At 40.1% G+C, this 27,080-nt stretch overlaps 2 protein-coding genes across 2 annotated transcripts in view; both read left to right on the top strand.

Moving 5' to 3' along the window:
- LOC118588732 (probable ATP-dependent RNA helicase DHX40) overlaps positions 1–4,551 on the top strand; it is a 30,967-nt gene extending 26,416 nt beyond the window's left edge. Inside the window, exons 11-12 of the mRNA XM_036195286.1 lie at positions 263–383; positions 4,355–4,551. Coding sequence (XP_036051179.1) covers positions 263–383; positions 4,355–4,551 — 318 coding nt within the window. The remainder of the gene's footprint in view (positions 1–262; positions 384–4,354) is intronic.
- Positions 4,552–4,557: 6 nt separating this feature from the next.
- The window catches only part of Dhx40 (DEAH-box helicase 40), a 41,320-nt gene continuing 18,797 nt past the window's right edge, over positions 4,558–27,080 (top strand). Inside the window, exons 1-11 of the mRNA XM_036195901.1 lie at positions 4,558–4,754; positions 5,569–5,736; positions 8,145–8,290; positions 10,431–10,550; positions 11,150–11,377; positions 11,791–11,857; positions 13,003–13,134; positions 19,531–19,630; positions 23,062–23,148; positions 23,293–23,475; positions 26,546–26,626. Of these exons, the coding sequence (XP_036051794.1) occupies positions 4,643–4,754; positions 5,569–5,736; positions 8,145–8,290; positions 10,431–10,550; positions 11,150–11,377; positions 11,791–11,857; positions 13,003–13,134; positions 19,531–19,630; positions 23,062–23,148; positions 23,293–23,475; positions 26,546–26,626 (1,424 nt within the window). The 5' untranslated portion in view covers positions 4,558–4,642. The remainder of the gene's footprint in view (positions 4,755–5,568; positions 5,737–8,144; positions 8,291–10,430; positions 10,551–11,149; positions 11,378–11,790; positions 11,858–13,002; positions 13,135–19,530; positions 19,631–23,061; positions 23,149–23,292; positions 23,476–26,545; positions 26,627–27,080) is intronic.

The raw sequence follows: 27,080 nt of genomic DNA, 5'->3' as shown, positions 1-27,080 counted from the left end.
ATTCAATTATTCAATTTTTCCACTTTTCAATTTTAAACCCATACTTAAATGTTTCATTTTAGAGAAATAATACCGTTTAATTTTTCTTTTAAATAATGTTGCTGGCTGAAGTTTTTCAAACCCAGCTTGCCACCTTCAGGCAACTGCAAGATTTACAGAGACCATAGCTAGAGATAAAATATTAATTTTTCATCTTTCTCAAAATTCCTTAGTTGTAGTATTTTGAGCTAGTAGTACCTTTGTATTTTGCTCTGTTCTGAAGCTTTCTCTAGCATTACTAGAATTTTCTCAACTTCCAGAGCTAAGAGCTTCCCCTACCGTGTTAGCGCCATTGCGCTCCTCCAGAGTGTCTCTTTGGCAATCCAATGACCGCGAACGACACGGTGAGACACCTTGCTGACTCCTCATGACTTTTAAGGGAGAAGAGAGCTATATCTGAGGATGGCTTGTTTTCCTGAAACCCTTCCATTAGATCTTTTCTAACAACAGCACAAATTCCTGCACTAGTCCACTTGAGAATTCTTTATCCTTTCTGGTCAACCCTTGCCTCCTTACACCTCCTCTCTCTTTGCTTTCTCCCAAGCCCCAGATGCTGCTATCAGAGAGAAGTAAGCAAGCACAGGGGGATCGGCTTGGGCCCTTTGCTCAGGGATACCCTGGATCTTTTTTTTTTTTTTTTTACCTTGGTGAGATCTGGGGAGGAAGACCATCACTTTACCAGTCAACGAGAAAAAGAAGAGCTCCAACTGGATAGGCCCTCTGGATAGGGCAAGACAGTTGTTTAGCTTGTTTAGGGGCCTCCAGGCAGTGGGATCGGATCTGTCCCTGGTGCATGAGCAGACTTTTGGGAGCCCAGTGCCTATGGTGGACTTGTGCAGCCGTGGTGCAGGGGGAAAGGGCTTGGACCTGCCTAAACAGAACTTGTCAGGCTCTGCTGACTCCCCATGGGAGACCTTGCCTTGGAGGAGGTGGGAACGTTGGGTGGGATTAGGGGGGAGGTCTGGGAGGAGAGAGAGGAGAGGGGGATCTTGGTTGGTATGTAAAATGAGTAGAAAATCTCTTAATAAGAAAAAGAAAAAGAAAGAAGAAGGGAAGAAAATACAGAGAATCAGTTTGATATCTTAGGATTGAAACTTGACCCAAATGTAAATTTATAATACCAATCTTGACAGTTCTTAAAATGCGACCTCTTTGGTGCCTGTTTCAGACTCTGCTGTATCTCAAGTAATTTCATTGACCATTGTCCTTTACTTTGAGGGGGTCTCACTATATGGCTCTGGTTGACTTGGGAACTGATTTGAAGACCAGGCTGGCCTCAAACTCACAGAGATCCTCCTGCCTCTGTCTCCAAGAGCTGGAATTAAAGGCGTGCGCCACCATGCCCTACCCAAGCCTTTCCCTAATCTCACATACCCATGTGTCAGTGGCATCTTTCATCATCTATTTTCTCTCTTCCTTTCACTCACCTTCATTCATTCTTACTGGTGATCAGCACACTCAGTAAGTACACTTGTAGTCTGTGTTCTAATTCACTTTCATCCATGTACAGCATAGATGTCTGCTTTTCTTTACGTGACCAAAACAATTCTTGTTTTAATAAATTAGAGAGTTAAAAAAATCCATGTACTTTGATACTGTTGTTCACTCTTTCTATGAGCCATGAGACACCATTACTGGGTTTTCTACACATCACCGTTTGTCTGGGTTTTTAACTCTGCTTGTTTATTACAGAAATAACATACATGATATTTTTGCTTTGTGTATTACTTTTAAATATTTTATTATTTGTTATTATGTGTGTGAGTGTGCACAATGTGTAGGGGTAGGTGGTAAGTGTGCACAAGTGCTTTTACTCACTATGCCATCTAGTGGATAATAATTGGAGGGCTCTTTAACCATGCTAGCAGGAGTCCCTAGATTTCTCTTTCTTCCCTGAAGATGATGTAATCATGTCGTCGCATTTTTGTAAGTCTTTACAATTGAGCTCTCAATGCGCAGAAATAGATGACTCGCAATCAAGAACGTTTTGAAAGACTGCACACTGAAGCAATGGCAGCAAGGTGCAATCCACATTCTTTACCTCCCTTCTATGTGAAATTCCCACGACACCCTTCTTTTGATCTTTCTCCTGATTCAAAAGTAACTAGACACAGGTTCAACGTTGTTGGGATGCAGACCTTTCTTCCAAATTCAACCCCACAATTTTCCACCCTCACTCTGTGTTTGTGTTTTGTTTGCTATTGTAAATTTGTAAGCTCAATGGTCAAGAAATAACCTTTCCACTAGGAATAGCCCTAGGTCATTAATGGTAACATTTTACTTGGCCTTGGCTGTGAAAAAGAACGGTGTTACCATTTGGGTCTTTGCTGTAATTTTCCTTCATTCTGGGCTCCCAGTTTTATTCTGGATATTTTACTTCAGTGCATGAAGTTCAATTCTATAAGAGTTACAGACATTGGAAGAAAATGCCTCATCTAGGTCATTTCATTTCTCACTCTAGTTTGTATTTTGAGTTATGATTTTAGAACCCAGCTTTCTTATCTCTCTTTCTTTGTCACCAAGAGAAAGTTTCGGAAGTTTCTTTCTCACATGTGGAAAACCGGAGTAGTAACCTCTAATCCATCACTCTGGGCAGGCAAACCTCTGTGAGTTCAAGGCTAACCTGATCTAACATATTGAGTTTCAGGCCATCAGGACTATATAGTAGTATATATAGTGAGACCTATCCCCCACCCCCCCACAAAAGAAAAAAGAAAGAATACTTTTGTCTTAAACATTTAATTACAAATTGCTTTGTAAATGTTATCCATTATTAGTCTGAAATGATTCTGCTTATTTTCTTGGAAAGTGACTTTGTGAGATAGTGAGATACTGAGGTCGCCAGTGTCTTCATGGCCTTAATACAATTGTATATTTTGCTCTTTTCTGACATAATAGTTTGAATTCCCAATAGAAATCAGGAAGATTCAGAGATGGCTGTAATGCTTTGGAGAAACCTAAGATGTTTTCTCATCGCCAGGGCTATTGCTGGAGTACCCAAGCTGTTAGATGGTTACACCTAATTTGCTACCATTTGAAATCTGATAAACTTGCATTTTAGGAGTTGTTGATCAGTTCTGTTGAAAAGGAGTTGATACATGTACACATTAATGCAAAGTCTTAGGTTCTAATAACCTCACATCTTTTTTCAGCTTGGTCAAAGAGTTGGGTTCATATGTGAATTGGTAGATTTCTGTTGCTTTCCTGTAAAATTTGATTAATTTGAACAGCAGGAACTACTGAAAAATGCAAGAAGCAGACGGACATGATGACATATACATATAATCACAGTAATTGGGAGGCTGAGGTAGGAAGAGCAGGTTAGCCTGGGCTACGTAGCGATCTTGTTTCTTTCGTTTTTTAAGCGTAAGAGGCAGTTTTCTTCACATTTTGTTAGCATTGACTCTACTTAGAGAATTAGCAAGTATTTTAACTGACCATCTCTCCTTCCTTTTTTCCCCTTCACCTTTCTTCCTCTCCCCTCCCCTTCCTTTCTTTCTCCCTCTCCCATTCATCATCCACCTCCTCCTTCTCTGGGACAGGGTCTCATTCTGTACCCTAATGGTGGTCTGGAACTCAGCAATTCTTGTGCCTCAGCCTCCCAGGTGCTGGGGCCATGGGTGCAATCCACCATACTCAGCCTTATAAAGTTTATGCATGGTACTGGGGATTGAACACCGAGGCCTCCCATACAGTAGGTAAGCACTCTACCACTGAACCATACACCAAAGTTCCTTTTCTTAAACACGCACGCACGCACGCACGCACGCACGCACGCACGCACGCACGCACGCACGCACGCACCACCTCAGACATTGTCTCTCTGTAGACTTTTCAGCAGTTCTGTTTCCTAAGGAATACACTTCCATTAAAAGTCAGCTTATCTCTAAAACAGACGTCATTTATTCATCTATCCTCAGCAAATCTTGATTGCCCACCTTGAGTCACTGCTACCTGCTGGGTGTACAATGAAAGTAGCGTTCTTAAAGTCTGGCTCTTGTTGGCCTTGCAGCGACTTGAAGGGTATGGAAAACATGCAAATAAATGTAAACGCAGAGTTCCTTAATGGAAGTGAAACAGCATGAGAATCTAAGTTTTGGAAACTACAGAACTGGAAGTTGGACGGAAACTCAGTAACTATGTGTCTTGATAGGGAGACAGGGGAGTGAGTTGCCCAGGTCGCAGTGTAGGTTGGCGGCAGCTCCTGGGAAAGGGTCATTTCAAACGGTGTATGGGCAGACAGAGGAGACTGTGGTGACGGTGTGGCACCTGACGTTGGTGTCGCCCTGCCTTATTTCGCTCTAGAATTAAAAAGAAGAAAGTGACCTAGCCTTCAGGCGTTCCGGCGTGGCTTCGCGGCTCAGGCGGCGGCACGTGGCAGTGGGCGGGACGCCTCTGGGGGTGGGGCTTCGGGGCCCCCTGGAGCGCGGGCCCGTGCGCGTCCAAGCGGCCGCCGCCACGTCATCGAGCCGCTCCTCCTCCCCGAGCTGCCAGTCGCACGCGCGGAAGTAAACACTCCTACGTCATCAGGGCGCGCCCTCGCCTGTCCCCTCCCAGCTCCTCAGCTCGGTGGACGTGCTCGCCTCCTCTCCGGACCGGGTCTATGTCCCGGTTTCCCGCCGTCGCGGGCAGGGCGCCAAGGCGGCAGGAGGAGGGCGAACGGCCGAGAGAGCTCCAGGAAGAGCGGCCGTCAGCTGTTCGCATCGCTGACAGAGGTGCGGTCCGCGGGACGCCGTGGCAGCTGGCGGGAGTTGTTTGCGGGGCGAAAAGTACATTTCTGGGTGGCAGAGGAGGTGGGGAGCAGGCTCAGACGTCCTCTTGGCCTTTCAAGCCTGAAGGCGAACTTTGCGTCCAATGAGCACTTTGGCTTAGAGGGGGGCGGTCCCAAACTCAAGTTGGGTGAAGACCTCGCCGCGGGGTAAGAAAGTGGACCCGAACGCCCAAACGCGTTCTGCGCCTCAACAGCCTCATAAAGCCTTTGTTCTCTACCCGTTCATCCCCCTCCCCTCGCCGGGCCGCCAGCCTGCCTTTGGGTACGGTATGAAGGGAGCCCGTTTCCAGGAGCCAGTTTCCATGGTTACCCACCACTTGGCCTTCTGGGATATCAGTCACTCTGAACAGGGACCTAACTTGAACCGTGAATCAGAAGCAAATACAGGTGGCTTCTTATTCTTCTGAGAGTTGTTGCGCTGTGTTCAGGTTTTAGGTCTATTGTCTAATAAAACTGAGTTTTGGGCTTCTATGTAGGTATGCATGCAGATATGTTCCCTAATGCTAGACTGACTTTGTCAAGTGCATCGAGTACACATCAACATTGTTGAAGTTGTTTGATTTTTACCAAAAAGTTACTCTGAGTTTATAAACTTTCACTTGGATTTGCACATTGGTGACTGAACTGAAAAGTTGTGAATTGATCTTTCCAGTTATGTGATTCCTTTGCTTTTCTTCTTTCAGTCCTGAGACGTTGTCAGAGGGATCTTCACAGGACTTTAATTGCACAATTTTTTCTTTTTTTGTGTGTTGCTACAGAAGAGAAAGGATGCACATCGCAGGAGGGAGGGACAACTCCAACCTTTCCTATCCAGAAACAAAGAAAAAAGCTCATTCAAGCTGTGAGGGACAATTCCTTCCTCATCGTTACTGGAAATACAGGGAGTGGTAAAACAACTCAGCTCCCTAAATACCTTTATGAAGCAGGTAATTTTATTCTTGGATAAAACTGGAAGTAGGCAAGAAACAAAAGAAAACTTCTTTAAGGTCTAGTGAAACTGCGGTAGTGTATAAATGCCCATTTCGGCTTTACTTCCCCATTTCCCCGCCTCCCTATGTCTCCTTTGCTGTATTTCAGGCCCAGGAATTGTTGGTGACTTTTTTTTTTTTCATTTTTAATTACTGTAATTGTAGTAGAATATTTTAAGATGTGTTACTTTTGTTTATGCTGCATTTTTTAACTCTGAAGCTGTGTTACTGTACCTGTGTAGAACATCTGATGGTCTAATAAAGAACTGAATGGCCAATAGTGAGGCCGGAGAAAGGATAGATGGGCTGGCAGGCAGAGAGAATATATAGAGGGAGAAATATGGGAATGGAGAGATCTAGCAGCCAGAGGAGGAGGACTCCAGGGGTCAGCCACCCACCTACACAGCAAGCCACCGAGTATGAGTAAGACTTACAGAAGTAAGAAAATGGGAAAAGCCCAGAGGCAAAAAGGTAGACAGGATAAGTTAAGGAAAGCTGGCTAGACACTAAGCCAAGACTCAGTGTTCATAAGTAAGAATAAGCCTCTGTGTGTGATTTATTTGAGAACTGGGTGGTGGGCCCCCCAAAAAGTGAAAACCAAACAACGACATGTAGTAATAGAAGAGGACTGGGTGTGATAGTCCACCACACTTTTGGTCCCAGCACTTGTTAGAGAGGCACGGGCATCTCTGAATTTTGAGGCTAATGTAGTTTACATAGTGAGTTCCTGGCCAGCTGTGGTTATATGGTGAGGAAGAAAAAAAAAGGATAGCAGGTAGATGCTAATTTTCTTCTTAGAATAAAGTTATCATGTTAGCCAGTGAGAGCTGCAACAATTGGGAAGGGAAGAGATAGATGATTTCTGTTGCTGACTCTTTTTTATTCTTCCTCCAGAGCTTTATCAGGTAAATATTCTCAGATTCTATCAGCATCAAGCTAACAAATTACCAATAAAGTGTCTGTCTTGCCTGTCATAAAGTTGGAAAGGAGCAAAATCATTTTGGATATAATTGATATTAAAATAAAAATTAATTTTGGGGGGCTGGAGAGATAGCTCAGCAGATGAGAGCTCTTGCTGTATTTTTTTAGAGGACCAGACTTGTGTTCCCAGCACCCACATTGGGCAGCTCACAACCACTTGTAACTTATCTCCAGGGTATGTGATAGCCTCTTCTGGGCTTCTGGGGACCTGAATATACACATTGATTTTTTTTGTTTTTTGTTTTTTGTTTTGTTTTTCGAGACAGGGTTTCTCTGTAGCTTTTGGAGCCTGTCCTGGACTAGCTCTGTAGACCAGGCTGGCCTCGAACTCACAGAGATCCACCTGCCTCTGCCTCCTAAGTGCTGGGATTACAGGCGTGCGCCACCATCGCCCGGCCAATGTGCACATTCAAATACAGAAATATACACATACTATACATAAAACATAGCTTTTAAAACTTAACTTTTTTTTTGAGAATGGCCTCCATCATGCCTGGCCCTTATATTAACCTAATCTGCTGCATCAAACCTGGTTTGACATCTGCCAAGGCATACCATTATTTACATGTTACTAAGAAAAAAGTCCTGCCCACTATATGTTTTATCTCCATTTTCATAGATTTAAAATGGTTATAATACCTACAGAAATTTATGAAAGGGTGGTATATTTAAATCCACTTTTACTTTTGTGGCATAGAAAAATTTAGGAAGTGTGTGAAGGTTCTTGGATTTCAGTTTTCGGTTCTTAAGCCAGGTGCAGTATTTATGCCTATAGTACCAGCTGCTTGGGAGGTGGAGTCAAGAAGATGGGTAGAGCTTAGGAGTTTGAGGCCAGTATGACAGCATAATGAGATCTTGTCAAAAAGTAACGCAAACAAACAAACAAACCTACAGAGTCCTTGGCTTATTCTTCAAATGTTTTTAAAAACTGAAAAATACAAACCTGAAACCTAATTAGCATTTTTACTTTTAGAATGGCTATGGGTGTGTATTTTTTAAGTAATTTCCTTTTATATACTATCAGTATGTGTGTGTATAGACACATGTGTGACAGTGTGCATGTGGGGGTCACAGGATGACTTTAGGGAGTCAGTGTTCTCTTGCCGCTGTGGGATCTGGGATGGAACTCAGGTCATCAGGTAAGTGTGTTTACCTGCTGAACTGTCTTTCTGGTCCCTGGATGTGCATTTTTATTTTAAATTAATAGTTAGAGTTCTTTGTAGTATATTTGCAAGTATACTACAGAATGTTGCTAATTTGGAGGATTTTCTTTTGGAAACATTCATACTATTTGTATTGATTGACCAGGAACAATTTAAATTTTACTTCCTAGGAAGAAACCATTGCTAACTAACGGTATGTGTTTCTGTTTCTGGTTTTGATAGGATTTTCACAACATGGTATGATTGGTGTGACTCAGCCACGAAAAGTAGCTGCCATATCAGTTGCTCAGAGGGTTGCTGAAGAAATGAAATGCACTTTGGGATCTAAAGTGGGATACCAAGTTCGTTTTGATGATTGCAGCTCCAAGGTACAAAAGTTTTACTGGTATACATTTCAAGTACTATAAATTTATATCCTAGCCCTTATGTTTGTCTTTCTGTGATCTTGTGTGTATGTACATGTGTGTGGAGGTCAGAGGATAACTTTGAGTGTTGTCCCTCAAGTGCCATGTGTCTGTTTTGTTGTTTGTTTTTAATACAAGGTCTCTCACTGCCCTGGAATTCCCCAAGTAGGCTAGCTCCTTCATAAAAAGCTAGCTCCTTCAAATAAATAAAATAAACAAATAAATAATAAACAAACAAACAAACAAACAAATAAATGACTCTTAAGGGAGTGGGGGTGGGGGTGGGGTGAGATATGGTCTGGGAAGATAGCTCAGTTGATAAAGAACCTGCCTTACAATCATGAGGTCCTGAATTCAATCTTCAGAATCCATGAAGAGTAAGTTTTGTTTTTTACTTTTTATAAATGTAAGTGTGTGTCTGCCTGTGTGGTGTATGTGCACCATATACATGCCTGGTGCCTAAGGAGTCCAGAAGAGGATGCCAGATGCCTGGAATGAGAATTACTGATGGGATCTACCTGATGGGTGCTAGGAACTGAATCCCACTCCTCTGGAAAAGAGTAGCCAGTGTTCTTAACCACTAAGGCATCTATCTCTTCAGCTCCTAGAATTAATTTTTGTTGCATTATCTCTTAGGCACCTGATACTCTTATTTTCTCCTTCCTCAACGAGTTTATCCATTATCAAATGATGGTAATGTTTATTTTCCTTAAGATACTCCTTTTTTTCTTTTTTTTTTTTTTTTTGATCATAAGTTCCTTGATGTGTTGTTTGCATATAAAAAAATTTATTACTTAAAGAAATCTATATTATGTGTATGGGTGTTTTTGTGCCATATGCATGCCTGATACCTGATACCTGATAAGACCAGAAGAGGGCATTGGATTTCCTGTAATTGGAGCTAACATATGGTTGTGAATTGCCATGTGGGTGCAGGGAACCAAAATAGGGTCCTCTGCAAGAACAGCAAATGCTCTTAAACACTGGTTCATCTCTTCAAACCTGGTGTTGGTTGCATTCATATTTAAACTGTTTTGTTGTAGTAATAAAATGTACATAAGATAAATGTTATCATTTTAACCATTTTGTGTGTATAGTTTGGTAGCATCGGATACAGTCACAGTTTACAATGTTGTTTAACTATCACTGCTATTTTCAGAACTTTTTTAGAATCTCAAACAGAAACTGTATTCAGTCCTTGTAGCTCTAATCTCTCTATGAACATGCCTAGTCAAAGTATCTGAGTGGAATAACGCAGTAGTTTTACTTTGTGCCTCTTATCACACTTAGCTGTTTTCAGAGTCTATCCAGTGTATTAGTTTGGTTTTTATTACAGTGATAAAATACCAACCAAAACTAATTTGGGGAGGAAAGAGTTCATTTGGCTTACAGGTTACAGACCATCATTAAGGGAAACCAAGGCAGGAACCTAGATGCAGGAATAGAAGTAGAGGCCATGGAGTGCTGTTGACTGGCTTGCTTTCCATTGCTTGCTCAGTTTGCTTTCTTATACAACCTCCTAGGACCATCTGTCCAAGGATGGTACTGCCCACATCAATCATTAATCAAGAAAATGACCTATAGACATTCCCAGAGGCTAATCTTTGGAGACAGTGTCTCAGTTGAGGTCCCCTCTTCCCAGGTGACCATAGTTTATATCAAGTTGACAAAAATTAACCAGCATATCCAGTGCTGTGTCTCAGTATTCTTGAAATCAGTGGAAAACCTGATAATTTAACCAAGTCAGCAAAGTGTTTTTAGTTTGTTTGCCATGCTGGGGATAGAACCTAGGACCTTGTGGATGCTAGAGAATGCGTGCGCTGCTGATGAAGTAGCCCCCATATCTTGTCTGTAAGTGTTTATCTTGCCACATTCCACGGACCTCTTTGTAGCTTCTTATTGGTGACTTGCTTTATCACAGGACACTCTTTTAGTTCCTATTTATATAGGTGACATGTTTTATAGTTAGCCATTCTTGTTAGTTTTATGTTCCTGTTAATGTAGACCTTGGTAGTTTGATCTGTGCATTTGTGGGTGGGGAATTAGTTGACTCAGCGAAGCTTTGTGATACTACAAGTTGATGTACTCTGCTTTCAAACATTAGGAGACAGCAATCAAATACATGACTGATGGATGTTTACTCAAACATATTTTGGGAGATCCAAATCTTAACAAATTCAGTGTCATTATTTTGGATGAAGCCCATGAAAGAACTTTAACTACGGTGAGTATGTCAATTTTTTTTTGTTTTAATTAACAAGAAGTCCATTTGTTTGGGGTTACTTTTTACTGTATTGAGAATTGCCTTCTCTTACATTTTAATCTATTGAAATAGAAATTCCTTGGTTATGGCTTGGCATGATGGTATATGCCTTTAATTCCAGAAGTCAGAAGGCAGAGGTAAGCATATCTCTTAAGAGTTTGAGGCCAGCGCAGTCTACAAAAGAGTTCCAGACCAGCCCATGCTACATAGTGAGACCTTTTTTCAACAAACAAACAATAAAATAGGTTAGATGGGCTAGGGATGTACCTCAGTTGGTAGAGTGCCTGCCTAGCATGTACAAGCCCTGGGCATGATTCTCAGCACCACATAAAAATGGGCACGTGGTGCACTCCTTTAGCCCAGCACTCTTAGTATTACTCATACTCAGGAGGGGCAGGCAGGCAGATTTCTGTGTGTTGAAGGCCAGCCTGCTTTACTTAGTGAGTTCTAAGCCAACCACAGCTACACAGTGAGACCTGATTTCAAAAATAAATAAAAATGAACAAATAAATAAAATAATAAAATGTTAGTATTTGTGACTTACTAGATTTTCCTTTCAGGATATCTTATTTGGTTTACTGAAGAAGCTGTTTCAGGATAAGTCTCCTAACAGGAAGGAACATTTAAAGGTTGTGGTGATGTCAGCAACTATGGAGCTAGCCAAGCTCTCTGCATTCTTTGGAAATTGCCCCATATTTGATATACCTGGAAGGCTCTATCCAGTCAGAGAGAAATTCTGCAATTTGATTGGCCCACGAGACAGAGAAAATACTGCATATATTCAAGCGGTATTACTTAGCAATCTTTTTGTGTCTTGTGTGTGTGTGATTTTATTTACTTGGGCAATTTGGTAATTTATCTCATTTTTACAAATTTCATGTATTATTATGTGTGTATGATGTGTTTGGGGGGGTGTTCACGTACGCCATGGCATGCATAGAGTGGTCAGATGACAGTTCTGTGTAGAGTTTATTGTCTCCATCTACCTTTATGTCAGTTCTAGAAATTAAACAAAGGTCATCAAGCTTATGTGGCAAGCACCTTACTTACTGAGCCATCTGGCCTTCATGAATGCTAGGACTTTTGGGGAGACTGGTTCAATGTTTGTTTGTTTGTTTGGTGGAGCAAGAGAATATGGTAGTGGAGGAATGAGTGTTTTATACCAAAATACAATTCTTGTGGTTTTTGCTTTTTTCTTTAGATTGTGAAAGTAACCATGGATATTCATTTGAATGAAATGGCTGGAGACATCTTAGTTTTTCTGACTGGTGAGCATTCTCTACTAGGTTTAATAATGTCTGTAATTTGTAAGCCAGGTATAGTGTTGCATGCTGCTAACCTCAGGACTCTGGAGACTGAGGCAGGATGATTGCTGCAAGTTCAAAGATAGATCAGGCTACATAGTTCAAGACTAGCCTGAGCTATGTGATAAGCCCCTGTTAAAAAAACAAAAAGGAACAACAACAAACAACCCTCAATTCTTCAGTAAATAAGTAAGTAAATAAAGTGATTTTGTGGTTTTTGAGCCAAGGTCTTTCTTGATATATTGCTCAGGCTATTCCAGCAGAGCAGGCCCACAATCACTATGCCTGGTTAATATCTTCCTTTTGGAAGCAGGAAATATGACACCAGAGTGGGCAGACTGCTCCTTCTCCTAGGATATGTGGGCTCGTTTTTTTCAACTGTTGCCTTACCTTTTTATGATTTTCTGTTAGATAACAGGTACACAGAATGCCGGGCTCATGAGGAAGTACATGTGAGCTACACCATCCTTTCATAGAAAGAAGTTAACTCTGGAAAGTGTTTTTTTGGGGGTGGGGGTTACTGTAGATAGAGCTGTAATTTGGCTAAGTAATCCTGGTTCTGAATAATTAATTCTTTTATTCAGACATTTCTTGAAGTGGTGAGATAACACAGTGTTGATAAGGTGTAGAATCCATGCATTGTGAACAAGTCTGTAGCAGATTTGGGGGATTAAATCCAAGAGTAATATAACTTTTTAACTAGTTGCATCCTAACAGAAATAAGTAAATTCATTGCTGATGGCTTACTCTGTCTTGTACTAATGTTTGAAGTGAGACATTTAAAACTGTCTCTTCGACTTTTGGAAGTTAAGTTCAAGTTTTTGCAATGTACCCGAATTCAGTATTTCCTATACTAGTTTCTTCTGTGTGTGAGTAATTCACTCTTCCTGAAACTGTATTAACAACATGAAATGCTTGAAGATGATAAACACTTTGCTCCTTTAGAAATTAGAAACATACTTCTGCTTGAATTTTGTTGTTGAGGTTGGGCATATCTTACATGGTCAAAAAAGTGATTTAGAATAACCTTAAGCTAATTTTAAACTGAACTTTAAAAAGATCTTTAAAATTTGCAGTTCAATTCCTGAAGTTTTTCCATCTCATTCCAGGCCAGTTTGAAATAGAGAAGAGCTGTGAGCTGCTTTTTCAGATGGCTGAGTCTGTTGATTACGATTATGATGTACAAGACACCACACTAGATGGCTTGTTGATACTGCCATGTTATGGGTCTATGACAACAGGTAATTCCTTAGTAGGAAAGAAAATATGACAAGCTTTTATAGACTTTTTAAAAACGATATAGTTTTTTTATTCATATGTTTCTGTGTATGTCAGTGTATGAGTACATATTTCTGGGGGCCAGCTGACCCAGAAGAGGACGTGGTATATCATAGCTGTAATTACAGTCTTAGTTGTATACCTTAGCAGGTAATATGGGTACTGAGCACCAGACTCTGGTCTCCTGAAAGAGTAGCAAGAACTCTTGACCACTGAGCCATCTCTCCAGCTCCCTTTTAAAATATCTTTATTAATCACTGTGTATATACAGAAAAAAATATAAATCTTCAGTCTGGTAAACTGATTTTGTTTAAAGTCCTTTCACGGTAACTTTGGCGAACCTTGGATCTGCTCAGTTTTTGGTTTGTTTGTTTGTTTGTTTTGTTTTTGTTTTTCGAGACAGGGTTTCTCTGTAGCTTTGGAGGCTGTCCTGGAACTCGCTTTGTAGACCAGGCTGGCTTCGAACTCAAAGAGATCCACCTGCCTCTGCCTCCCAAGTGCTGGGATTACAGGCCTGCACCACCACTGCCTGGCTCAGCTCTGTTTTTTAAGAGTGGATTTGGTGCTCTCCCAACAGAAAAAAATTCTTTTGGGGATTCTTTCAAATGAGGACTATAGCCTCTCAATACTTAGTCTGCCATTGCTGCAAAGCTGATAGAAATCTTAGGTGTCCAGGTGTGTCCTACAGTAAGCCCAGTGGGTTTTCATTCCCTGTTAAGCAGCCATTTATTGGCCTGCTTTTCAAGACTGATCATTTCTTTAGCGTGTATGTGTATGTTCAAAGAGGATATGGGTATTTGGATATAATAAATATAATTAAAAAACTGTTGAATGAGACCTAGAATTTGTCCTGTAAAACTTTTTTATTATTGGATTTAACTTATAAAACTAACTGGATGTCGTGGCTGGAGAGAGACAGCCCAGCGGTTAAGAATACTGACTGCTTTCCAGAGGACCCTGGTTCAATTCCTAGTGCTACACGGTGGCTCATGACCATCTGTAGCTTCAGTTCTAGAGGATTAAAGCCTACTTCTGGCCTCCTCATGCACCACACACATGAGGTACACTGACATACATGTAGGCAAAACACCCATACACATAAAAAATACTAACAATTTTTTTAAAAAATTAAAAATGACATTAGCAGTTAACCATAGATGAGGTACTATTTTGGAAATCTTTTGTGATAGTAGGCTCTTGATATAGATTAAGTAGTTATCTCCATTTTACTTTTTATTTTCCATTTTACATCTTAAAGGCAATTACTTTTCTTTTCTTTTTTTAATTTTATATTTTTTGTTGGAGCTGAGGACTGAACCCAGGGCCTTGAGCTTGCTAGGCAAGTGCTCTACCACTGAGCTAAATCCCCAGCCCCTCTTTTCTTTTCTTTTTCTTTTCTTTTTTTTTTTTTAGGGGGGCAAAGGGTTTGAGACAAAGTTCCTTTGTGTGGCTCTGGCTGTCCTGGAACTCACTCTGTAGACCAGGCTGGCCTCAAACTCAGAGATACACCTGCCTCTGCTTCCTGAGTGCTGGGGTTAAAAGCATGTGCCATCACTGCGCAGCTTAGAAAAGACTTTTAACACTGACTCCTACCTGGGTTTAGTGAATAGGTAAAAATTAATGAGGTAGATATTTTGAGACAGGATCTTATTATGTATCCTGGGATGGCCTTCAGCTTGGGTTTCTTCTCACCCCTTCTTGGGTATTGGATTATAGATGTAAAACACCACATTTAGCTCAAGGTGAATATTTTCTATTTACTATTTTTTTTTGTTAAATATATTAGCCATGATAATGTCTTTTAAATGAAAATCTTAAATGTCTTCCCAATTGAGACATAAAATTCTCATCTGTCAAATATGGACAAGTGTAATCACTTCTAAGATTATATAAACTAGCTCTTTGGCCTGGACTGTGGTGCCATCTACTCCCACACTGTAGGAGATGTTTTTATAATTATGTGTGTATATGTGTATCTATGTAGGTATGTGCACATGCGAATGCAGGTGCATGAGGAGTTCAGAAGAGGGTGTCAGATCCTTTTAACTGGAGTTACAAACTGTTATGAACTATCCCATGTAGACGCTGGCAACTAAATTGAGGTCCTCTGGAAGAACAGTACTTGCTTTTAACCTATGAGCCACCCCTTGAGCCTCATATTATTATTGTTTTGAGTCATGGCCTTATGTAGCCCTGGCTGGCCTGAACTTGCTATATAGACCAGGCTGGCTTCAAACTCATAGAGATCCGCTTACCTGTGCCTCCTGCTTACCTGTGCCTCCTAAGTGCTGATATTAAAGATGTGTGAACAACTTGAATGCAGGTATGATGTAAATGGTGAAAAAATCCTGTTTAAACATTTGTTAAACTGAGTTTCAGACTTTGCTTTCTGATGACATTCCTTTAAATGTCTTACCTCAAGTTCTTGTTCTCTCACAGTTCTTTCTCTCTCTGCCTCTGTATCTCTGTCTCTCTTTCTCAGAGAGGAAATCCACAAGGTTTGTTGTTGTTGTTGTTTGTTGTGTTTTTAAATCATTCAGGCCTTGGAGGCAGAAGCAAAGCTTCAAATGGAAACAAGACATCTATATTTTTTTGGTTTTTGCTGAACATGGGTATCTTGCCTGCATGTTTGTAAGTGCACTACATGTGTGTCTTGTGCTAAGGAAGTCCCAAGATGGCATTGGATCCCCTGGGAGTTAGGAGGTTTCACATGGTTGTGAAACCTCCATGTGGGTGCTGGAAATTGAACTCTGGTCCTCTACAAAGGCAGTAAGTGCTTCTAACCATTGAACCATCTATCCAGTCATTGTTAGAATACTATTTTTGTGTGTTTGTTTTATAGTAAAATCTGGAATTTGATTTATTTTTATTTTTTATTATTATTATTATTATTATTATTATTATTACTATTATTGAGTTTTTTGAGACAGGGTTTCAGGGTTTCTCTGTGTAGCCTTGATGGCCTAGAACTTGCTATGTAGATCAAACTAGCCTCAGACTCACAGAGATCCGCCTGCCTCTGCCTCCCAAGTGCTGGGATTAAAGGTTTGTGCCACCACCACCTGGCTGTGCTTATTTTTTAAATTAACTTTCTTTTCTTTTTTGTTTGTTTGTTTCTCTGTATAGCTCTGGCTGTTCTGGAATTCACTCTGTAGACCAGATGGCCTTGAACTCAGAGATCCGACTTTCTTTCTCATTGTTTATATTTTATTTTTATTTTATTGGTGTTTTGCCTGCATGTATGTCTATGTGAGGGTGTTGGATCCTGGAGTTACAGACAGTTGTGAGCTGCTATGTGAGTGCTTGGGAAATGAACTCAGGTCCTCTGAAAGAGCACCCAGTGCTCTTAACTGCTGAGCCATCTTTCCAGCCCCTAAAATTAACTTTTTGAGATATAATTTACATGTGGTAAATAATATTGTGCAGTATTATGTTAAAGCTATGACTCACTGGATTTTGGCAGTCTGTCTACTTCTGTAATCACACACATCTGTGTGTAATGAACACATCTGATGCACTGTCTCCAGTTTCAGTGCTTTATTTGTCTTTGAATGCGGTTCATGTCCTGTTGGCTTCTCTAGTTCATTAGCACAAGTCATCCTCATGTTAGACAGCCTCTGTCTCTCAGATGTTTGTAGTTTCTTTCTAGTTCCATCATGTTTTTTAAGATTTTCTCATGTAGGAAGTTGACTTTCATGTGCTGTTAGTAAGAATGCTCAAGGCATTTTTTATGATGCATCCAGATAACTTCTCAGGGTGGGCAGAGTCTGAATTTGGAAATATTGTATTTCTTTTTTCAATTCCACAGTCATCCTCCTCTTTCCTTCTTTGGTTGGCCATCATTGAAGTTTACTATAGTAAATTGGTATTCCTTGGAGCTGGAGAGATAGCTCAGAGGTGAAGAGCACTGACTGCTCTTCCAGAGGTCTTGAGTTCAATTCCCAGCAACCACATGGTGGCTCACAACCATCTGTAGTGAGACCTGGTGCCCTCTTCTGTATATATAATAAATAAATAAATCCTTAAATTGTATTCCTTTTATTCACATACTGTATGCCTGGACAAGCATATTTCTGCTTTGGATTCTTTTTGGAGATGATTTGGACAGGGAATTCCAGGAAGAGAATTCCATTGTCCTTAGTTTATATCATATCTTTTGTAGAAGCTTTATTTCAGTGAGAGTGTTAAGTGGTCTTTTAAAAATATTTTTATTTCTTGGTAAGATTTGGAACATGTTTCTTCCTCTTCCAGTTTTTCTCCCTGATTATTATAGTCCCTTATCAGGTGTTGGGTTATATGGGCTCAGGTGTATCTTTCATAGTTAAGTTAGGGATTGAAGGTAATCAGAATTGTTGTGTCTTAATGAAACTATTACAAAATTTATAATAATAATAAACACATAAAAAGTTGAAAGAATATGAAAAGTATAAATGAAAATTAAGAAATTTTCTTCTTGGCAGGTGTTGGCTCACGCCTTTAATCCCAGCACTTGGGAGGCAGAGGCAGACGGATCTCTGTGAGTTCGAGGCTAGCCTGATCTATAGAGTGAGTTTGAGGACAGCCAGGACTACACAGAGAAACTCTGTCTCGAAAAACAAAAACAAACAAAGAATTTCTCTTTTTGTCCCAGTAGTTTTGCTCATGTTCTTGTTTTTGGATGTCATTGACATAGATGATCCATTCATTCAACTCCTTTGCTTTGAAGTTTCTTGATCTTTTACTCCAGTGCAGCCACCCTTTCATATTCTTACATTCTAGAACTTGCTTGTCATTACCATCATTTCTCAGCTCTCAGTTTGAAGAATTTGTTGTCCGATGCCTTCCTGTCTCTAACAGCTTACTCTGTTGTTCCAAATTCATCAATTATCAGAATGTCAGGATGTATTCAGAGTTATCCTTTATCACCTCTTACTTCCTTCCCCTGTATTGTTGTGTCCTTGCTAATGTTTTGTGCCCTGTTTTCTGTTGAACCTGGTAGGTAGATCCAAGTCTGTCTTTTTCCTTAGTTTATAGTCATGCCTCTTAATTCCTGGAAAGGGGCAGGAAGGAACACAGGAATACTCTCTTGTCTACTCATGAATAATTGGTTCTTTTCTCTCTTTAAGATAATTTTTTTGTCTCCATATACATTGATTTATATCCTTATGGCTCACAAGTTTATTTTTTTTCTTTGCAATTTAATTGCCAAATCAAATTTAGCATCTCTTGGACTTCATTTTATATTCATGAGAGAAACATACCGGCCTCAAATAGGGAAAATATTTATTCCTAATATTATACTCTAAGACCAGAGGCACAAGCTACTATACAGTATGTATTTCACTAGGGCTAACCCTCCACTACTAGAAACGAGTGTGGCCTTACTTCTTTGGAGAGGTAGTCATTAGGTAGGCAGACACACTCCAAAAGTAAAAACTGTTTAGCTGATTGATCTTTTTTTTTTTTTTTTTGAGACAGGGTTTTTCTATGTAGTCCTCAAACTTGTTCTGTAGACCAGGTTGGCCTTAAACACAAAGAGATCTATCTGCCTCTGCCTCCTGAGTGCTGGGATTAAAGGCACCACTGCCCTGCTAGCTGATAAATCTTTAAGGATGACAGAGATCCTTAGTTTGAAATCTGGGGATTGGCTTCAGAAAATTTGAATGTGTGTGCATGGCCTTACTTTTTAATAATTTCATACTTTTATACATGTCTTTACATGGATCTATGACCTAAATAAAGGACATTGCTATAGGTGGTCTTTTTGTAGTAATAGTACTATACAATTCCATTATGTTTAAAAATCTGTTTGTAAGGATTTCTGTTTAATTGCATGTATGTAGGTGGGTTGTGTATGTGAATCAGGTGCCCCTGCAGGCAGGAGGGCTTCCGATCCTCTGGAACTAGAGTTAAAGGTAGTTGTGAGCCAAGTGACATGGGTGCTGCGATCCAAACTTGGGTCCATCGCAAGAGCAGTAAGTTCTCTTAGGCTTTGAGACATCTTTCCAGCCTGGATTTAAAAATCTTAAAAGTGAAACATTAAGAAATAGTCTTAGTTTTTTATTACAGTTTATACTCTAGATTATTTACAAGGTGATGAGCTGGGTGTAGTGGTACACACCTTTAATTACAGCACTCAGGAGGCAGAGGCAAGCAGATCTCTGAGTTGGAGGCGAGCCTGGATAGCAGGACAGCTAGGGTTACATAAGAAAGAAAAAGAAAGAGCAAGCTACATAGGAAGGAAAGAAGAGGTGACGAAAATACAACTTTTAATGAAAAGAAATGAGTTCTTTGAAAGCTTGGTGTTGACAAGAGCCATGTTTTCAACTAGTGTTTTTTTTTTTTTTTTTTTTTTTTTTTTTATTCTGTATATATTTTAGATCAACAGAGGAGAATATTTTTGCCACCTCCACCTGGAATCAGAAAATGTGTCATATCCACCAATATTTCTGCAACATCTTTGACGATAGATGGGATCAGGTACAACCTTTTTAAAAACTTACTTATTTATACCTGTGTTTTTACTAACTCCTTTCTTACCTATTTTTCAGTGTTTTTGTTTTCTTAAATTTTATTTGAATGTGCATACACACAGAGGCCCGAGGGTATTGGATGTCTTCCTCCGCCATTCTCTACCTTATTCCTTTTGAGGCAGCGTTTTTCACAGAACCTAGAGATACTGTTTGTCATCTAGGCTTGCAAGCAGCAAGCCCCATTAATTCTCTGTCTTTGCCCACTCTGCTAGGGCTACAAGGCATGCCAAGACTATGCCTGGCTTGTTACATGGGTGCTAGGATCAGAATGCCAGTCCGAATGAATGTACAGCAAGTGCTCCTAACTGATGTTGAGCCATCTCTTCAGCCTCTTTTTAATGTTCTTAACTTATGCTCACTGTTTGTTTTTTTTTTCTTTTTAAGAGTATCATGTTGGGCAGTGGTGGCGAACACCTTTAATCCCAGCACTCGGGAGGCAGAGGCAGGTGGATCTCTGTGAGTTCAAGGCCAGCCTGGACTACAGATTTGAGTTCCAGGAAAGGCTCCAAAGCTACACAGAGAAACCCTGTCTCAAAAAACAAACAAACAAACAAACAAACAAACAAAAAGCATTACTCTGTATACCTGTCTGGCCTAGAACTCACTATGTAGACCAGGCTGGCCTCAAACTCTGGAGATTTGTCTGCCTTTGCCTCCTAGGTGCTGTGATTAAAGGTATGTACCACCATATCTAGCTCACCTTCCATGTTTTATAATTACTGATTGCTTTGAATGGAAAATGGAGTAAGAAATACATTCTGAATTTTGTAATCTTTTTAATTATTTGTTAACTTGAGCCTTTTCTTCCTAAATACAGGATTACTGATAGTGCTTCATAGGTTTCAGCCAGCTGTTTTTTAGCTGTCATTATTAATGTATGCCTTACATGGTTCGATAGGCCTTTCTGTCTCCAGCCCAATTTGTTGTGTCCACGTGATCTTATCTGGAGGGAGTGTTTCTTCTCACTTCCTTATGAAACTGAATTATGGTACAAGTCCCGATTGCTTTTGGATGTAATCAATAATGCAGTCAGATTTTGAGTGAAATTAGTAGAGAATCCCCTGGAAAGTTCAATTCTGGGGTTCATAACTGATGTGAAAATCTTTGAGGGTTCTGAGCTACATCCATTTCTTATATTTTATACAGTGTATTTTATATCCTTCACTTAGTCTGACTGCCTGTCACACAAAGGCTAGACCGCAGTCCTTAAGACTCAATTATATTTCTTTTGGGTGAATGAGTAAAGAGAAATTACATTGCTTCTACTTTAAAAAAAAAATGTTATGGGCTGGATAGTTAGCTCAGTGATTAAACGTATGTACATGCTGTTCTTCTGGACCTGGGTTCAGTTCCCAACCCCCACATGGCAACTCAGAACTGACTGTAACTACAGTTCCATGGTATCCCTTTTTTGGCCTCTGCAGGCCCCAGGCACATAATGTAATATACAGTCATGCATGCAGGCAAAACACACACACACACACACACACACACACACACACACACACACACACACACACACATGAACACATATGCATGCATGTAGAAAAAGAGAGATTTAAAAGAGCACTTGCTGTGCTTGCAGGGGACCTGGTTTGAATTCCCAGCATCCACATAGCTACTCAAAACTATATGTATCTCTAGTTCCAGGGGTTCTGATGCCATCTTCTGGCTCCTGTGGACAGTGCATTCATATGGTGCACATATATACATACAAGCGAAACATCTATATGTATTAAAAAAAAACTTAAAAAAACAAAAATAATGATTTCTTATCCAGGTGTGTTGGAGTGTAGTATGTCTATAATTCCAGCACTCAGGAAGCAGAGGCCAGAAGATTGAGTTTGAGGCCAGCTTGAACTATATAGTGTCTTCTTAGCCAGCCTTGGCCATATAATAAAGCCTTGTGTCAAAAGTAAAATACAGGGTTTGGGGATTTAGCTCAGTGGTAGAGCGCTAAGGCCCCGGGTTTGGTCCTCAGCTCCAAAAAAAAAAAAAAAACCTAGATACTTGAAATTTAAAAGAAAAAATAGTTTTTCTAAAGGGCTAGAGCAGTAGAGTTACATTGATTTCTGTAATTGTATTTTCTCATACAGGCAAAGGTTTTTCAGAATGTTGTTTAGTAAAATTATAGATTTGGTGCTCTTTCTAACTTAACTCATTACTGGACTTGCTCTACAGTGGCTTAAAATGGGATGCTAAAGAATTAGATTTTGAATCTGTTACAGCAGTTCAGAGCTGAGTGTGAACCCTGTTTTAATAACTTTAAAAATGGAAAAAAAATAAATTTAGTACATTTACAGTTTTGTATAAGTACTTTATGTAGTGCCAAAATATTTGGTCATTCAAAATAAAGCCCATGTCCATTAAGCAGGTACTTTACCCACTAAGCCATCTTGCTGGCTGTGAATCTGTTAGGGTTTTTAAGCAACGATTTTGTTTTTACGTGTGTGAATGTTTTGCCTATATTTGTGTCTGTGCATCAGATGCATGCAGCATCCACGGAGGCCAGAAGGTTGTGAGATCCTCTTACTGTTTCAGGTGGTTGTGAGCTCCTAATAAATGCTGGGACTCAAACCCTGGTCCTCTGTAAAAGAAGCCATCTCTCTAGTCCCCAGTCTGTTAGGTTTTAGTGAACAATTTGGTGGATTGTTACTTTCTTGGCCTTTGTTACTACTTCTGGTATGAATACTCATCTACAAATGTTTGTATATTTGTTTCAGTAGCTTTACCACCATTAATTTGTGAGGATTTTACTTTGTCATCAACTATGATGATTCCATTCTTGACTTTCAACTTTTTTATTTTCTTTTTCGAGACAGGGTTTCTTCATGTAGTTTTGGTGCCTGTTCTGGATCTTGCTCTGTAGACCAGGCTGGCCTCCAACTCACAGAGATCTACCTGGCTCCTGAGTGCTGGGATTAAAGGCGTGCGCCACCAGAACCTTGCCCTATCCTGGTTCCAAAGATTGAACTCAGGTCATCATGCATGTGGCATTACTCTCTGGCATTACCAAGCTGACTTTCAAGTTTTTATTTAATATAAATAATGCAGTAAACACGGTAGAAAAGGAGACTCTGAAGTGGTTAAAATGAACACGTTTTGGGGCTTAGAGATGGCTTAGTGGTTAAGAGCATTGGCTACACTTCCAGAGGACCTGGGTTTGATTCAACCCAGCACCTACTTTGTGGCTCCCAACTTTGTGTAACTCCATCCAGGAGATCCTCTGGTGGCCCTCTTCTTGACTTTGCGGGCAACAGATGTGTACACGGTGCACGGTAATACATGCGGGAAAACAGTCATACACATAAAACAAAAGTAAAAATTAGCACATCTCTCCTTATTTTCTAGATATTTAACTTGCTTTCATTCTCTTAGATATGTAGTGGATGGAGGCTTTGTGAAGCAGTTAAATCACAACCCCAGATTAGGGTTGGACATCCTGGAGGTGGTTCCTATTTCAAAGTAAGTCTCTTTATCCAGCTTTTCAATTCAAAGAACAGTTTGAATTTGCTGATTAGAGTCTTTGTACTTGGTTTGAATATTGAAAGTAAATTACTTGGCAAACCCATGAAACATTTTGGGAACTGTTTTTGTTTTCTTTTGTAGAAGTGAAGCATTACAGCGAAGTGGCCGAGCCGGCAGGACTGCCTCAGGAAAATGCTTTCGGATTTATAGTAAAGACTTTTGGAACCAGTGTATGCCTGATCATGTGATCCCAGAGATTAAGAGAACCAGCCTGACATCTGTAGTTCTGACACTGAAGTGCCTTGCCATACATGATGTCATAAGGTGTGTGGGCAACCTCAAAAGAAATGTGGCTAGAGTGGAGAAGCCAGGTTATTGTTCAGAGATCATTTTGTACTTTTTGACTGATATGTCCCCAGGAATTGAGACTACCCTATATCCAGGGTTAGTTCTCTTGATGATTGTTTTTAACCTAAACCAAAAATGTTAATTTACCTAAAATAAAAGTTCAAATTGTTGTTAGTAGATTCACAGTGTTATATGACTATCACCACTGTCAGATTTCAGAACATTTTCATCAGCCTAAAACTGCTATAATTTAAGATTGAGGAATCTAGAAGTAAACAGTGTTAAACTGTTTTATTTCAAAGCTTGCATTGCTTTACTTGGTGTTTTAGTTTAGGTTTCTATTGCTGTGAAGAGACACCAAGGCCATGGCAACTCTTATATAAAGGAAAACATTTAATTATGATGGCTCACTTATTTATGGTTCAGAGGTTCAGTCCGTTATCATCATGGTGGGGAGCATGGTGACATGCAGGCAGACAAGTAGCTGAGAGTCCTGTATCTTTAAGGCAACAGGAAATGGTCAACTGTGACACTAGGAGTAGCTTGAACATAGAACTCAAAGCCTACCCTCACAGTGACACACTTCCTCCAACAAGGTCACACCTACTCCAACAAAGCCACACCTCCTAATAGCGCCACTCCCTACAAGCTCATGGGGGGCAATTACATTCAAACTGTCATACTGAGAATTGATCTTTTTCTCATATTTAAACCTTAGTTTAATTGAGGCCTTCATGCTGATGTTTATTTGACTAACTTTAGTGACCATTGTTTTTGTTGTTGTTTTATTTTGTTTTTTGAGACAGAATCTCCCTGTCTTGGAGCTCACTCTGTAGACCAGGCTGGCCTTGAACTCACAAAAATCTGCTTATCTCTGCCTCCCAAGTACTGTGATTAAAAGGCACGCACCACAATGTGTGGTTGACCACTGTTAATTTTAAATGTAGGCATATGACTGTAATTCTAACTAGAAAGTGTTTTATGGAGCCAGATGTAGTGGTGCACATATTTTTGTTTGTTTGAGTCAGAGCCTCATTATATAGCTCTGGCTGCCTGAAACTCACTATGTAGACTAGATTGGCCTTAGCAAACCTCTTGCTCTTGTCTCTTGAGTGCTATGATTATAGGCAAATGCTACCAAGCCTGACTCTTAGGAAGTCAATTCAGATGGTTTCAAGTAAGACTACAGAATTTTTTTTTCTTCTTCTTAAGACAGGGACTCATTATGTCTCTCTGACTGGCCTGGAACATGCTATTTAGACCAGGCTGGTCTTGAACTCATAGTGATCTACCTGACTGACTTCCAACTACTGATATTATAGGTGTGCACCACTATATCTGGCTCAAGATAAGAGATTTCCTAATTAAGAATGTAGAGGAAAACATGTAAAATTTAACTATTAATTAATTATGCCAATGAGAAAGAAATAACAAGCTATTTGAAAGAACTAAATGATCAAACAGAAAACTTTAGGCAAATCCAGATTAAAAAACAGTGTCTTGATATATTCTCATTTAGGAAGAGGAGACTCTGAATTCAACTGCCTAGTAAGCTTGGCATTAATTACTAGCATACTCTCAACTACAGAGTACCAATAACCAAGAATGAATACATGTTAGAAAAATAAGAAAGAATAGGCATTAGTTCATTCTCAGTTACTTAATACTGTCTAATTGTTACTCTTCTTTTGCTCTTTTCTTTAGATTTTTATTTTATGTATATGGATGTTTTACCTGCATACAAGTCAGTACACCACTTGCATGCTCGGTGTCCTTGGGTGTCAGGAAATGTTGTTGGATCCCCTGGAACTGGAGTTACAGATGGTTGTGAACCACCATGTGGGTGCTGGTGACTAAACCCGGGTCCTCCGCAAGATCAGCACGTGCTCTTAATGCTTGAGCCATCATCTCTCTAGACCCCATTGCAGGTTTGAGATAGGGTCTCATGTCTTCTGTATAGCTGAGGCTGGCTTGAACACGTGATCTTTTGCCTCTGCCTCTCAAGTGGTAGGATTGCAGGCATGTACTGTTCAGAGCACATGTCTGTAATCCTAGCAATAGTAAAGCTGAGGTAGAAAGGCTGCGGAGGCCAGAGCCAGTGTGGGATACACAGCCAAACCCTGCCTTGAATAGACCAGAAGGAAAGGAAAGAAAAAGAAGAAAGAAACCAGGGGTAAGCCTAGTGTGGTAGCACTTTATTCTCTGAACCATTTTCTTTGTAATTAAAATAAGGGGGTCAGGAGACTAGGCATAGTGGTGCGCACCTTTAATTTCACCTCTTTGGAGGCAGAAGCAGGTAGGTGTCTGAAATCAGGGCCAGCCCTGAGTTACTATTAGGTAACTTGAATTTTTCAGCTACTTTCCGTTTTTTCTCTTTTTTGAGTTGTGTGCACGCGTACATAATGTGTGCGTGTGCTTGCAGGAGTCAGTTCCTCCTCCACCGTGGGATCTTGGAGACAGACTCATATTGTCAGGCTTGACGGCAAGCACCCTCACTCAGTGATCACCTCACTGGCACTCTCCTCTATTTTGTAACAATTTAGTAAAAACAGTCATGGCCTGCAGAAGAGAAGAGAGTAATTGGCTACAAAGTATGAGTCAAGATTAAGATAAAGAGAAGAGATGGGAGTGTTCTAGCCAAGAAGTATGTTTTGAATGAGAGGAATGTGATTCCAGAAAAAGCAAAAATTTTCCTCCTTTTGAATGCTGACCACTAGGAGTAGTTTGAACTACAATGCTACAATGTTTTCAGGGAGAGGAGGATTTGAAAAATGGAGCCAGGGCAGGGCATGGTAATGCACACCTCTAATCCCAGCATTTGGAAGGCAGAGGCAGTAGTATCTCTGTGAGTTCGAGGCCAGCCTGGACTACATTCTACATATTGAGTTCCAGGTCAGCCAGGGCTATGTAGAAAGAGACCTTGTCCACAAAACAAAATGAAAGAAAATGAAGTGAAGTGAAACTTTATGAGGAAATTTCTATCAAGCGTGTATAAAATCCTGCTCTGAATAATCCTGACTTTTTCCTATCTCATTCAAATACACAGGTTTCCATATTTGGATCCACCTAATGAGAGACTTATTTTGGAAGCACTTAAACAGCTTTACCAGTGTGATGCTATTGACAGGTAAAAAAAATATCATCCAAACATGTTGCCAGTCTTTTTTGTTTGTTTGTAGCTATGTAGCTCAGCCTAGCCTGAAACTCACAATGCAGTCCATACTAGCCTTGAATTTATAATCCTCCTGCCTCAACTTCTCAAGTACTGCAATTACAGATATGAGCTTTTGTGCCTGGCTTTTCAATTTGCTAATTAAAAAAGGGTTCTTAGTCTTTCTTCAGAAGCCAAAAGGAATTTATTTCAATCTGAATGAATTGTTTTTGTTTTCGTTTTGTTTTGTTTTTGTTTTTTGAGACAGGGTTTCTCTGTAGCTTTGGAGCCTGTCCTCCTGAGTGCTGGGATTACAGGTGTGCGCCACAACCGCCCGGCTCTGAATGAATCGTTTTATACGCAATTAAAATACATCCTTAGTCTTTGTTTACCACAGCTCTCAAACACTGAACTATAAAGACATTTCCTG

The sequence above is a fragment of the Onychomys torridus genome, chromosome 8, assembly GCF_903995425.1.
Source record: "Onychomys torridus chromosome 8, mOncTor1.1, whole genome shotgun sequence".
NCBI lineage: Eukaryota > Metazoa > Chordata > Mammalia > Rodentia > Cricetidae > Onychomys > Onychomys torridus.
Note: the sequence above shows the minus strand (reverse complement) of the source record. Positions and strands in the feature narration are given on the sequence as shown.